Below are 14,988 nucleotides of genomic sequence, written 5' to 3' on the forward strand. Positions count from 1 at the left end.
GATCAAATCACGAATTTTACGTACTGTGTGAATCGTACCTGGATCTTGTGTTTGCTCATGATTTTAGAAATATTTTGGTGACCCCTGCTATGTATGGCAAGGTGATGGTTTTGATTGGGTCCTCAGATGGTTCTTTCCCAACGGTTGGGGTGATAGCTTTATGGATTGTGTAGTCTGAATATCCATTCTTCTTGAGGGCTTGGTGTACGTGCTCCAGTTCACTGGCTCGGTGGTGATGGTCGGAAATACGAGCTCTATGGTGTAGCGTTTTGATGAGGGAATTCTTCTGGGATGGATGGTGGTGAGAGTCAGATTTTAGGTAGGCATCCGTATGGATGACTTTCCAGTAGACAGTGTCCCATTGAGCCATCAGGTCTCTTTTCGATGAAAACATCCAAGAATGGTAACTTGCCATTCTTTTCCACCTCCATGGTGAATTTGATGGCTGAGTGTATGGAATTGATGTGGTTGAAGAATTGGTCCAGAGCTGGTAGGCCATGTGGCCAGATGATGAACATATCATCTACATATCTCTTTCACAAGGAAGGACGTAGGGTGGATGCCTGGATGGCATCTGTCTCGAATTTCTCCATGAAAACATTGGCTACAACTGGAGATAAGGGAGAACCCATTGGGGTACCTTCAACTTGTTTGTAGAATGTTCCATTCCAGGTGAAGTGTTGGTGAGGCAGTGTCTAACCAGGGCCAGTACACCAGCATTCAGTCCTTATTGGACCAAATCTTCAATTATTGCAATGGTGTCAGGCACAGGAACTTTGGAAAACAATGATACCACATCGAAACTGACAAGCAAATCACCTGGAGATAGTGAGATGTCCTTAATTGAAGATATCAAGTGAGCTGAGTTAAGTACATCTGAGGAGGTCTTACCAGTGAATGGTTGCAAGGTCTCAGACAGAAATCGGGCCAGTTTGTAGGTGGATGCGCTAATGGTGGAGACGATAGGACGGAGTGGTGTACCTTTTTTATGGATTCATGGTAAGCCATAAAATCTGGGTGGTTTAGCAGCAGAGGGTTTTAAGGAAAGCCGCTTGCTTGGTACGATTAAAGATGTCGAATCAGTGATGATGTTGTTGGTTTTCGTAACCAGGCGATTGGTAGGATCTCTATTAATTTTGGTATAGCTGCCATCATTAAGTAGGTCCTGAATTGTATTGTATGTGGTTCTGTCCATGATGACAGCAACATTGCCCTTATCGGATGAGAGGATGACTTTGTCATCTCTATTTTTTTAGTTAAAAAAGCTCAAGGCGCTCATCCTTGCTGTTGTTAATAGGTGTCTTAGCACTTTTGAGGATTTCAGCAATTTCCGATCTTGCGTGTACGTTGTTTATTTGGCTGACGTGCTAGCATATAATTAATCAGAAATTACTGTATGTGTATATATATACTAAAAGTAATTTATCCAGTCGAGAGTGTGAATTCTGGCCTCTTGTCAATACGTGTCTCATTCACAAAAGCTTTTTGAAATAAAATAAAATAAACTTTCTCAAGGTTTAACTGAAAGCAGCGAACAGTAACAGCCATGACATGTTCTTCGCTGGAGTCATACTGTAGCCTTCACTGACCAATGCAATGTTAGGCCAGTTGGATATTTGTTGATTTTCATTCATACCCTTGAGCTTGTTTGAGACGCAGTGCCTTTGTTTAGTTTGCCAGCCATGCCCTATCACACACACACATGCGCTGTAAAGCTTGTATGCCTTCCTTTCCTATGTGCGTTTTCCTTGGTGTTGCATTCACGAATGTACTCATTATGTTATGTTTATTTAAAATTAAAAAAAACACCAGTGCCGTTGTATACGTTTACGTGGGTTTTCTGAACGCCGGTTAAACTGCGTTTGCTTTTAAAGAGGAAATAAAGCCACGCAGTCTGTACAAACATGACGAACAATGATTGAGGAAGAAGCGCAATATTGTGGTACCAAAGCTGGTTTTGTTGGTTTTTATTTGATTGGTACATATGAACCAGTGGGCAATTACAGTACCGCCGGCGGTTTGACTGACATTTCATGAATGGGCAATCGTCTCTTTTAAAGAATGGGATTAATGAATGGATTTATATAATGACCGGGCAGTAACATTTGAACAAGGACATGGACAAAAAAAGGTAAGCTTGGAACGGTGATCAAATACGTGTACAGTACTGTAATGGAAACGTACACATCTTATACGTTCAACTACACCACGCATTTTACACGGGATGTTGATTGTAATGTACTCACGTCATTACCCTATTTAACCACTTCATGACCAAATTAGACATTTTCTTGGTTCTTTCGGTAAAGTCACGTAGAAGGGAAATAATAAAATCATAAAAATAAAACAATAAAATAATTGTATTAATAATAAAAAATAAAACAATACAATTATTGTATTAATATTAAAAATAAAACATAGTAAAATAATTGTTTTATTCTGTTTTAAATTGAAAATTAGACATTGTTTGCACTAAGAGGCCATCGATTTGTTTAACAGTATCAAGACCAACTGAGATTTTAATATATAGGACATTTTATTTGCTAGTGCTGCTGTTGTACCTGAAACGTCGAATATATTATTTCCAGGCAGTGTTGTTGACGAGTGTCTTGTTTTTATATACATAAGAGATGCATATTATTTGGTTCTTTCGGTAAAGTCACGAAGAACCAGAGTCCCTGCAGTCACGAAAGCTTCAAATCAAGATTATAAGAGATGCAATTTATGTTACTGGAACTGAATTATGCTCATTTCTGTATTCTATTACAAATCACAGAGACGTTTTAATAAGACCTGGGAATTATAATACACGCTCCATCCTCGTCTCTAACCATTAAGTGGCAACCTTAAATGTACATTTTGCGTGCAGTACTTTCTATGCGTTCTACTTTAACCGTGCCATTGAGCACCCATTGAAGGCCACTTTGTTGACAATGGCGCGCTCCATTCATGCACTGTCCTCTCTCCCGTGTCTACCATATGGGAGGTGACAGGACACACTGTGCAAACACACAATTACAAAGTCACAGGAATATTACACGAAGCATAGGAGGATGGGGGGGGGGGTAAATACATCTATACAATACATAAAGTGCGGTGCAAGAGTTAAAACTAAGCACTCAAATTCCGCTGCTGCTGCTGAGGATGAAAGTCCCATTCACAAGAATCACGCCCACGCGCCCCCATTCCTTAGAACCGCAAGAAACCCACGCGCGCCGAAAACTTTCACTAAACGTCCACAGGGCGGCTACCCTGGCACCACCGAGTTACATAACAAGCCGCGTTCGGTGCCTCCGAGGCGTTTTGCGATTTCAGAACGAAACAGTTTCCGGATTTAGTGGAGGGGGAGGAATTTAAAAAAAAATGTCGAAAAAAAACAAGTCCCCAATTCCTCACCCCCTTACCACCCCAACACCCCCCCACGTTACCGTGGCAACGGGCTTGACGTCACCCCCGAATCCTCGAGCCTATTGGCCGAGCACGAGAAAAGTGGGCGGGGTCGCGCGGGGTGGCTGGCGGGCAGGGGGGGCCGAGGGGGGTGACGGAGCAACGCGTTCAGAGGGAAGAAGGGGGGGGTGCGTGGGAGGGGCGAGGGGGGTGAGGGGAGGGGTGAGGGGGGGGACGAGCGGAGGGCGCGAGGGGGGGGACGAGGGGAAAGAGATTACCCACTATATCACATTTCCTACAACGCATAAGCCTAGCACGGTTTCCAACAGCCAATGGGCGCCGTGCGGGGCGGTGACCTGCGGCTTGCTTGTTGACGCCCACCGCCGTGCCTATCCGCTGTAGGTATTTAAAGGGCCCCTCCCCCCCACCCCCTTCCCTCCACCGCGTGAGGGTTATTAATGAAAGAGGCTGCGTGGCCGCGGCTTCTATTCATGAGCTCAGTCGCGACGCAGCAGTCGCCTGTGCCACCAGCATTCTGTCTACGTCCCCACATCACCATCACCACCATAGCAGAAGGCTTCCTTCCAGCTTACACCGAATCTTCATCTCGTCTCGCTACTTGGCCTATCTTGTTGTTGTTGTTATTGACCGGTGATAGCGGCCGAGCGCGGTCGATTTGTAGTATTAGGTCGTCGATAAGCGAGTGGTGGGTTTTTGTTTTGTTTTGACCGGTTCATTTTGTTTGGGGTTTTAGGGGGGAAAACAGCGTTGTTCCTTGGGGTAGGTGATGTGCGTTTGGCAATAGGGCTGTTAAGTTGGTGGGTTGGGTGTAAAGCAATGGTTTTGTTTACGTTAAGACCGTGTCGCTATACGTGCTGCCGCGTGTAATATCAGCATGCGAATGAAATGTACGATTGGTGAACGTTAATGTGTGGCGAATACAACTTATTTGCTCGTTCATTTAGGCGTTACGGTTTAAACTTTGGTCGCTCAACCCCGCGGGCAGTAGTTTAAGGTAGCAGGAGTTACGATGTCTCGCGAAGATATTCGCGCAACGTGTTAACAACGTTGACTTTTCTTTACGAACGTTTTGAGTTTTAAAACAATGGTACAGCTGAGCGTGCACATTAACAACAAGACATTGCTGGGCAGAGAGGGGCAAGGACAAACATTGACTTGTGCCTGCTAACGCCAGGAAGGAACAGGCTTCGGCACGAAATCCACGTTGTTTTTCCTTCACTGCAAGACAATTATTTTTTTAATTTTCAAACCGATAAGAATTAAAAACATCCTTTTTTTCGGAAGAACGTCGTGGCAGCTTTGGGGACCAGACGTTGTTGTCTCTTAATTCACTTGTGAGAGAAGTAACTTTGATCAAGGACCGTGAATATTGCGACTTTGAAGAAACGGACAAAACTCCAAGCTTCAAGAAATACTTTGGAAGATTGTTTACAGATCATCATCGCCGTCGTCTTTACGTGTAACCAAACATTTTAAATCACCCCCACCCATCCATCGCATATTGTTTTTTTAAATAACTGACATATCTCTAATACACCACATCAAGATACATATTAACAAATTATGCTCGTATCAGCAGAGTGATTGCGTAATTAAGTTTATTTGACTTTTTAAAACATTCTAACGCATCCTGTTAAACCTCGCCAAAACATTTTTATATTTATCAATCGTCACCGCACGCCACCCACTACAACTCGTTTAAGTCCTTAACATCGAACCACATTCACAAATTAAACAACCAATCGACAATCGTCCAACTCATCGCTGTGTGTCAAGCCCACGGCATTGTAGAATCACAACAACAACAAAAATTTCAATAATTCAACCAATTTTTGCCAACACCACACCAGAATCTTCATCATCGTCATCACCAAACGCAGCATTTACCACCAACAAAGAAGAACCTCCTTGTAGCTGGTGGCATTTGGGAGGCTTGACCCCAAGATCTGCTGCTAAAACAGCTGCCAATTGCCTCCTCGGCCATGTCCAACCGTGCCAGGAGTGTGGACTGGCTCCAGGCTCAGCTAGACAGCGGTGGGGCCCTCCTGCTACTCGACTGCCGCGCCCGGGAACTCTTCGAAGCGGCTCGCATCGAGGGCGCCGTGAACGTCTCGCTCCCCACGCTCATGCTGCGTCGTCTGCGGCGCGGAAATCTCCCAGTGCGATCCCTCTTCGGTAACGGCGAGCTGGAGAAGGAGCGAGTGGCGTGCCGTTGTCGGAGCGAGGTGGTGGTGCTTTACGATGACCGGGAGTGCGATGTCGATGGGAAGGATAAGGAGGCTGCGGGTGGTGGTGGTGGTGGCAGCCACGGAGAGTCGGAAGGGTGCGTCGGAGACGCGGACGGCGATGGGGAGAAGTGTGGGTCGTTGCTGAGGCTGCTGCTGCAGAGGCTGTCCGAAGACGGATGCAAGGCGTTCTACCTTCAAGGTAAAATGCACGACTGTGGTGAATTTGTTTTCTTCGACCTTATTCAAAAAGGGGGTCTAAATAAGTGCAACGGCATCGCAAGATGTATGCTGTAAACTAAACTAAAACTAATTTTATTTTGCCAGGTTAGGAGGATCACTGAGCGATGTAGCGCTTTCTTTTGCGGTAGCTACCTGGCCACAAATGATGGTTCAACTAAGTGGCTTGTCACTTGGCAATGTATAGCAGCCAAATAATATAGTGCGTGTTTGGTGCAGGTACAGATCCAGTTCGTGCCATACAGCAGTCGAGAAATACTGACCATCCACTGAAGTTGACTTGAGATTTCAAAAACGGAGACCTTAGTGGAGTAGAGCGAGACGCGAGGAGACGTGCATCGTGTGAGTCAATCAATTAAGGATGTTAAGATCAGAATCAGAATATGTATTCATACTGGAGAAATCCGATGAGCTATACAGCTCTTTTTCCAAATATCCAGGGTGTGATCGTGTAGTTGATGTTGGGTTTTCATTCGGAGGGCAACGTGGGAGAGATTTTAGGATTTGGGGTGATTTGGTGTTTATTTTCTGATTGTCAGAGAGAAGTCTTGCAGTAGTGGCACGATTTATTTGTAGAACTACACGGTAACATTTCTTCACAGAAAATCATTGCCCGTCCAGAGCAAAGAGCCGATGCGCTGTGGTTTGTTTTTGTTGCTTGCAATATAGTGTACATTGTTCTGTGCTTTGCAGCTGTGCCCCCTTGCAAATATAGACTTGTTGACTCATCCTGTTACCAAGAAAATAATAAAATATACCAGGCAAGAGTATAGTACTGTAATGGTGCATAATTCAGCGGAGACATCGCTCGAAAGGTTGACTTTTTTCAGTTACAAGGCAGCGTTTGTTGTCAATGGGCCATGCGTGGTGAGCTCCCACAGTCTTGGCGGGCCGGACGGACCCTGAAGCATTTTTGGTTTCATTAGGGAAGTGTTTGCTTGCTTTTGCTGCTGGTGGGGTGATGTCTTTGGTTGGTTGGTGATGGGGGTTTTGGTCTCGTATGATGTGAGGAGGCGTCTGACTGCCTACAACATTTGGCAGCCCAGCAGAGTACATGTTTACCAGGTCTCACTCGGGTGACGAAACACAGAAAGGTGGACACCACTGTCGGTTCGCTTTACACAAACGCTGCTGGACGCAACAACATTCCATCTGGAAGGCGGCCGATAGGCTGATTGATATATTTCTTTAAATTGGGGATATGGATAGGTGTTCATTTATTAAATAATCCCATGTGTGTTTCATTAGTGTCGCTTGTTATTGGTAAATCTTACACGTACAAAATAAAGTGGCACCTTAGCGCTCGACCATTGCTTTAAGGTCTGAAAGCGCTTGTGTTATATATAAAATGTATATAAAAAGATTGCTTGAGTGGCATCTCCCTTGGTGACTCCATACGGTTTATAAACTGGTCGAGATGTCACTTGAAGTGTTTTACGTGAGACGCCATGACTGCAAAAAGGCACGATAAAAAATATATAGGTGGTGATGAAGTCACAGAGTAGACCGAGCGATTACACTGTAATAAAAGCAATAAAAAACCTTTTGATTTATGACGATCGAGACAAAAAAAAAGTCCGGCAAGGAAAGACTGTGGAAATGGAAATAACACAGCAGAGTACGATCATACTGGCTAAAAACGTGCAAAATACATTTACTGAATATCGCTTTGCCCTAAATCAGGTTATACATAATGCAAAGTACCATCCTGGGGAAAAAAAATATTAGATTGTCAATGAATTGACAGGAAAAAAAATGCAACCCAGTGTAAAACAAGTCTAAAAATATGTTTTATGAAAATAGTGCACTATCTTCTGGGTGTTTAAGACCCCACGACATCAGTCGGTCACAAAAAGGCATTTTCATCTTTGTCTTTGCCTAAATTTTAGACTCCAAAATATGAAAAATAAATGACATTCCTTGAGTCTCTGTCTGCAAGTCTCCCTTTCAGAAGACTCTTTCGATGGAATACCTCCCTGATGTATTAAGGGCAACTGCTGGCTTGATTTGCTATTGAACAGCATTGTCAAAAGCTTTTGTAAAAATATTAAGCCGAAAGCAAATATAGTTTTGTGTATGTGGCCAGGCTTATCGTACAACCAAAAAAAGCACCCTTCTATCATCGTGATCATCTGTCAGTATTAGCAGAGGTCATAGTTCATTGCTCTTAGTGCTAGCAGCTTGCCTTGGTAAACAGTTTCGGCCTTCCTGTTTTTTCGCAGCAAGTTTAGCAATGAGAATTACTATCCTGTGCACTGTGCTGTGGGGTCAGTTGGCAACTTGCTCATGGTGGGGTCAATTGTGGCTACTCGCACGGCAGACGATCCATTTGGCCAGCGTGCAAGACGTTGGTAAAATGTCAAGATAAGACATCCTCTTCTTCCTACAGTGGAATAAGTACGGTGTCATTTAAGAGGTCTTTAGATCTTTGGGTGAGAACCTCTGCAGCTTTCTCGACTGGCCCAAGACAGTCATGGGCAAATATAAATGTTTTAACACGTGGCAGTGAAACGCCACAATGAGCCTACCTTGTGCGCAAGTAGACCTTCACCCGTTTAACACGTAGGCTTTTGCGACCAATATCCATAATACATGTTTTTTTTGGATTAGATCGTGTAAATATATGAATGTGTCGTTAAACCCGCCACCACCCGACACAGCCAATTCGTAAGGTTTGTCACGTAAACAGAACATGCCAATTCCTTACTAGTACAGTACACCAGTGTGTTGGAGAGCCAAGCCACACCATTTACATTCAGATTGTAAATGTTATGTGCTGTACTCGTAACGAATTGACATATTCTGTTTACGTGACAAACCTTACTAATTGACTTTGTCGGGTGGTGGCGGGTTTAACGACACATATTTACGCGATCTAACTAAAAAAACCTGTGTTATAGATCTTTACCCCCGTGTGCGCAAGTGTGAGCACACACACGCACACACGTATATGTAAAACAGAGACTTGGGCTTGGAACACAGTACCGCGATGATTTAACTGCGCATGCTGGACGTATTTCCGCAGAGATATGTCACCTATTTATATTAAATGTCAAGCTTGCGATCCCATTCACGGAGTCACATTTATGAATGCTAACTTCATCTGATCTGAAAGTTAAGCATAATAACTTGGTTTTACACAAGCACACCTGGCAATAACCAGACAGACTTTCATGAATGTCGCCAGCTTGATGTGTTTTCGTCGTCAAATGTGGGTTTTTGTTGTTGTTGGCATTTTAGCCCTTGCCTCCCCAATAACAAACCAAACACCACCAGCTCCTATACACTTCCCTATTTTCCATTCGTGTAACTAAAGCCATGTTGTTGATGCCACAAGCAATGTTGCCTGCTTTCTAGGTCTTTCTTGCGTTTAGGCAAGGCTCGGGTCACTTCCGCTCTACCTTCCCCCTCCCTTCTCCTTTCCCCCGTTGGTCTCTGTATCGTTTCCATTGTAAATGCAAGTTCTGTGATTTAACCGTGGTGCTGCATAGCGTTACAATGCTTTTAACTTGTGCCTCTAAGCTGCATTGGGAATGTGGTCTGTGTTGTGATTGTTCCAACCCCCGCAATTACCTAACAAGGGTCGTGGTATTTTAAATATTTATTTTTCCTCTGAGCAGTAACCTAATAGACGTCACAGAGATTTAGTGATAACAAGAAAAAAGATGGTTAAAGAAAAATATAGTGACCCACACGCAATGGTCCAGAATTGCTTTCAGAGAATAATAAGGACAAACCTTCCCCCCCCCCATGTTCTTTTATTTTTGCTCGCATAGATTAAAAACTACATATACTTTTTCATTGATCTGTTTGGTGAAATGCCTTCTTTTGGTTACACATCGGCATGCTGTGGGATCTGTTATGAATCCATCATCTTGTGTTTCTCGCAAGGCCGTAACGAGAGTAGAATAATGTTTAAGTTTTTTAATCGCCTATAGATTAACTACATTGACTTGTCCTTGATTTGATTCTTAATTGCCACGTGGCACACGGGATAATAATGCAAGTAGAGCTTGTTTCGTCTTGTATCTGCCATAGGAAAATAGCAAATCTGTTAGCCACAATCCACCAGTAAGTTTCTGCTGAAATGCAGTGATAATTTTACGAATTAAATTAAGAAGGAAAATGGTCCATGATGTCTAAGACTTGACTAATGATTCCGAAGACTCTCTTTGACAAGACTGAGACTAAAATAAAAAATGCTGACTAAATTTAGTTTTATGACATATCATGCTGTCTTTTTCTGGTGGTCGTATATCTGGTCTGAACCACATAGTACAGTCTATATGTTTATGAGCCGAGATCATATATTTAACTTTTGGTGCCACTTGGCATGGCATAACTATAGCAGTTCCAATTTATTCGTGGCCAATACCAGGGAAAGATGTGATAACTATTTGACACGAGTTGACTCTCAAATTATTCACTCTTAGCCATATAAATAAATTGGTTCGACTAAAGTTTTGCTACCCTAGGCGCTTCTAATTTCTGCTCTGGCCCATGAACGATATCAAGGAACACAAAGTATAACAAACAAAATGTTGCCTAATTATAATTCTAAACTGTGTAGTACCACACATCTCAAAAGCACCACATTTGTGAGTTTTGTTGTTTGGGCATGTCCGTCATGGGGAGCTGTAATGTGACCGTTCTTTGCCATGCTGGTGGTCAGTGCGAATTTGTGAATGGATGACATTCTGTCGTGCCTCTTGATTATCTGACTGATGTGGGAGCGCCCCCCCCCTATCCAGTGTAGCGACCGAGGTCCTCACGATCTTAAGCCTCTTTTGCCACTTGAAGGCAGTGCCCCGTGGAAATAAACGATGCCACTTTACCGTCAACCCATGTGTATATTGAAAATAAAATCTGAAAATGCACATTACCCAACATTTTGGCCAATAAGTCCCTTTTTATCACCACCAGGTTATTCTCTTTTAACGTTTTTACAAGCAATAACCAATACTTACATTAAAAATGCACTGTATATTAAGGACATATTATTTTTTTTACTGCTTTTTAACTTCTGCTTATTTTACGTGGACTTTTGATGGGGAAAAATCGTGTTCTTTTGCGAAAGCCTTTGCATTAGCACTACTGAAGGATTATCTGGCAATTGAATCATTTAATAATTTACCAATCCATTGGTGAGAACCTTTTACAGTCGTGCCAGAACGTGCAAGTACCAGATTATATTATTTTGCCATGAACTGAGAGCCGTAATGTGATTTTAAAGGCGGATGCGATTAAGTGACAGAATTCCTGCGAGAACTTGAGACTGCTTTGGCAGGTCACTCTGCAGGCTATCTCTGGCATATCTCACTTGCCTCATAACCCTGTGCAACCCGACGCGCTTCTTACACCCGCGTGTGGCTTCCATGCTGTCAATGCTCCTTCAGCGTGTTAGCCCCGTACAGTTGTGTTCTGTTTCCGTCGCTTCGTTTATCGAATCGAGTTTTTTAGCCAATGGTTTTGTTCGCTTTTGAAATGCCTGCATTTTTGCGCCCCGAGATTTGTCAATGTTTTTCCTCCTTTTGTAAAAAAAAATAAAAATCATCGCGTTCATTATACATTGTGATGCGAGTGCAGAAGCTTGAATCAAAGCATTTTGCCCTTCCTCAGCTGTCTTCTGTCAGCTCTGAAGAAGGATCATGGCTAACACATTAGCATGCTCTTTTTTCCTGTTATCGGCCAGTGTTTTTGGCAGTGCTGGTGAGCTTCTAGTTGCATAGCTGCCAATTGTTTTGATTCTGGGTAAACGCTCCACACCCAAATACAATTTTCCTTGCTGTACGTCAAGAGTAAAAGTGGCCATGAATCTGACGATTATACTGTCAAACTAATCCTCAACATTAGCTCATGAATCTCAGTGCCCAAGGCATGATTAGGATGATTAGTCATCACTGCTAATTTCCAACACACAAAGCCAGACTTTAGGCACACTCTATTATAATGTTTCAATATAAATGTATGGGCCTCAGAGAATTAGACTAAGGCACCCTTTTAATTCTAATTTTAGGATTTTGTGCTAGTCGCTTAACCTTTATTTGTTTCGTTTCCTATTTAACAATTGCACATTCCACTTTTGCTGCATCATGAATGATGGCATATCCAAGCATGCTCAACTTGTTTTGCGTTGGAGTCTTAAAAAGCATCACGGTTAAATTTTGACTTAAAACTTTCATGACTGCAGGAATTAAGATTCTTTTTTTTTTCGGTAGTCGCGTAGATAGGATTTTTTTTTAATATTTACATTTTTTTATTATATTTTTTAATATAATTTTTATGTTCTATCTACGTGACTTTACCGAAAGAACTAAAGCATCACGCTTATTTTTTTATATCTCGTTGTTGTACGTATCAAAGTGGTTCAGTGGTAGAGTAAGCAGCTCACAATTGGAAGGTTGCAAGTTGGAATTTTGTTTGTGATTGACTCACCCCATCATCCTTCCAGGGTCGATAAATTAGTCGTGCAGAGTGGGGAAGTCAACAGTTGTATTAGGGAAAGACTCGCTCCTGCAATGGGAATGTGAAATAGTAACCGCTGGTTCACGGCTGTTAACAGGATATATGCACCACCTCAATGTTCATTTGAGCATGAAATCGCATTGACTTTCATGACATATCATGGTTAACAGCCACTTGTTTGTTTATTGCTCCTGTACGGATCACGTGCGCAGGGGGATTCAGTCGTTTCCGGGCACGCTACCCCGAGCACTGCGAGACGTGCATGGACGCGGGAGCCGGGAGCCCCGGGGGACTCTGCACGTCACCGCCCACGGCCGGAGTCCCCATCTTGGGCCTGGGCGCCCTACGCATCGGTTCGAGCGACTGCTCTGACACGGAATCCGACCCGGACTCGAGCAAGCCCTGCTCGCTCGGAGCAGGTAACTCGCTGAATATACTATACTCTTTTAGTTCTTTCGGTAAAGTCACGTAGGTAAAAAATGAAATTAAAATTAATAAAAATAAAACAATAAAATCACGACGTTTCGGAGGCAACACAAGTCTCCGTCATCAGGTGGGACCGTCACAGCCAGATTTGCTGCTTGCTCCTGTACGGATCACTTGATGTAGCAAATCTGTCTGTGACGGTCCCACCTGATGACGGAGACTTGTGTTGCCTCCGAAACGTCGTGATTTTATTGTTTTATTTTTTTAAATTTTCATTTCATTTTTTACCTACGTGACTTTACCGAAAGAACTAAGAGTATGAATCCTTGCAGTCACGAAAGCTTCAAATCTAGAACTCGCTGAATGGTTTCCACTTCCCGCCCCCCCCCCACCTAAAAACCAACCCTACTGCACCCCCCCCCACTTCCTCCCATCATCATACTTTCGATTAGCACGGTTGGCTACGTAGGGTGCGAAGTAAGTTAAACGTACATACACACCATTGCAGATTTATTAAAAGATAATTTACATGTAAAATACGTGTCTTCGTAAGTAAAGAAAAAACTTAACAGGAATCTCCGAGCATGCTTTGCATATCAGGACGATGTCGCCGTTCTTGTTTGCGTTTTGCACGCAGCATTGTGATAGCCACCGGCTCCAGAGAGCCGCTCGAGATTGTGACATTTCTTATTTAGGTGGCAGGCGACAACATATGCTAGTTTCATTCTTATTAGGACTCATCAGTACATTGTATCCATCGCATGAGATTCATGATTTTCCTTTTGGAACTTTCATTCTAGCAATTAGAACCTTCTCTACTACCCCTGCCGTCTGGTTCTCGCTGCCTCTAATGGTCTACGTTGCTGACTCCCTACCCTTGTACAGATAATTGCTTCAAGGCTTCTACTTCCAACTGTGATTGGCTCCCTCCCTATGCTGCTCTGTCTTCCGCGCTCTCTTCTTACGGCACTGTAGGCTGCCATGTTGGCGTCTCAAATCTCCTGACCTATCCTTTCAGCTTTTTCCGAAACCTGTGCTCCCCACAGATGGTGCAGCATTCAGCAGTTTTCATTACATTTAGACGATCTACAAATGGTGTGTTGTGTTACTCATCGTACATTGGAGTTGTGTATGAAAAACCCATTGGCAGTTGGAGAGTGTAACAGTGGGCAACAGTACAGCAAGTAGGTCGATTATGTATTTGTGTGCTTGGTGGATTTCCTCCGGGCACTCCACTTTCCTCTCGTGAAATATGAAAAAAAAAAATTAAAGGAATTGGCCAAACAATGCAAGCGGGTCTTTGATTAAACATTTCTTGGGACGCAATTCTTTTCCCCAATTATATTCGAAGGTTGGATTTTAACAGGCAACCTTTCCGTCCAAGGGTGAGTGTGCCGACCACGAGGCTACTCACTGATGCACCCTGAGAGTGGAGGGAGAAATACAAACCTTTTAAAAGTATAAAATAACATTAAAAATAAAGAAGATACTGTTGAACCACATGTCTGTTTTTACATAGCACCAGTCAAAAAGTTGTGTTATTTATGTTGGCCAGCATGTTTTAAAGTAGCAGACAAGGGTGATAGTTTAAACACATTGAGAGTGAAATCCATGTCTTTGGCAACGTGAAACAATGGCCCACCGTGGCGTGGTCGTGTAAGCATCGATTTTTAAGTATTCTTTTATTCTCAAACGATTCGCTCTCTGTTCGAACAAAGGCATTTGACGTCCTCTCAGTGGTCGCCCATTTACGAAAATAAGCTTAGCAGCAGTTAGACTGACCAAGGAATGGTGTCCAGATTCATACAGCAGAGATTTGCTGCCTCAGTGAACCTACCTGTGAAACGGTAAAGGTGCAGCCCTGCGATTGCTTTTTGCTGGCGGAAGGGCCTCGACTAGAGGGAGTTCTGGAGGAACCTCTCTTTTTAAACGCTTTTATTTAACTCACTTTGTCTGTTGTCGTTGTCGTATCCCAAAATCTTGTAACTCAATTTTAACCCACTTCCCAATGTGGTATTGACTGCAAACTTGGTATACTTATATCATACCGATGACAATACCATATTTTATCATAAAAAAGAAACATTTTGTTTTTAAACAATTTTTTTACACGCTTTTTATGAACTCATTCTGTCTGTTGTTGTCGTATCCTCAAATCTTGTAACTCAATTTTAACCCACTTCCCAATGTGGTATCGACTGCAAACTTGGCATACGTATGTCAT

The 14,988-nt window shown here is 43.0% G+C and overlaps 1 protein-coding gene across 2 annotated transcripts in view; it reads left to right on the forward strand.

Moving 5' to 3' along the window:
* Positions 1–3,893: 3,893 nt before the first annotated feature.
* Positions 3,894–14,988, forward strand: part of LOC144946122 (dual specificity protein phosphatase 6-like) — a 33,361-nt gene continuing 22,266 nt past the window's right edge. The window contains exons 1-2 of one of the 2 annotated variants that reach the window (XM_078874880.1): positions 3,894–5,835; positions 12,551–12,757. In XM_078874880.1, coding sequence (XP_078731006.1) covers positions 5,391–5,835; positions 12,551–12,757 — 652 coding nt within the window. In that variant the 5' untranslated portion in view covers positions 3,894–5,390. The remainder of the gene's footprint in view (positions 5,836–12,550; positions 12,758–14,988) is intronic. The other variant, XM_078874881.1, reaches the window with a different exon arrangement.

The sequence above is a fragment of the Lampetra fluviatilis genome, chromosome 40 (assembly GCF_964198595.1).
Source record: "Lampetra fluviatilis chromosome 40, kcLamFluv1.1, whole genome shotgun sequence".
NCBI classification, from domain to species: Eukaryota; Metazoa; Chordata; class Hyperoartia; order Petromyzontiformes; family Petromyzontidae; genus Lampetra; species Lampetra fluviatilis.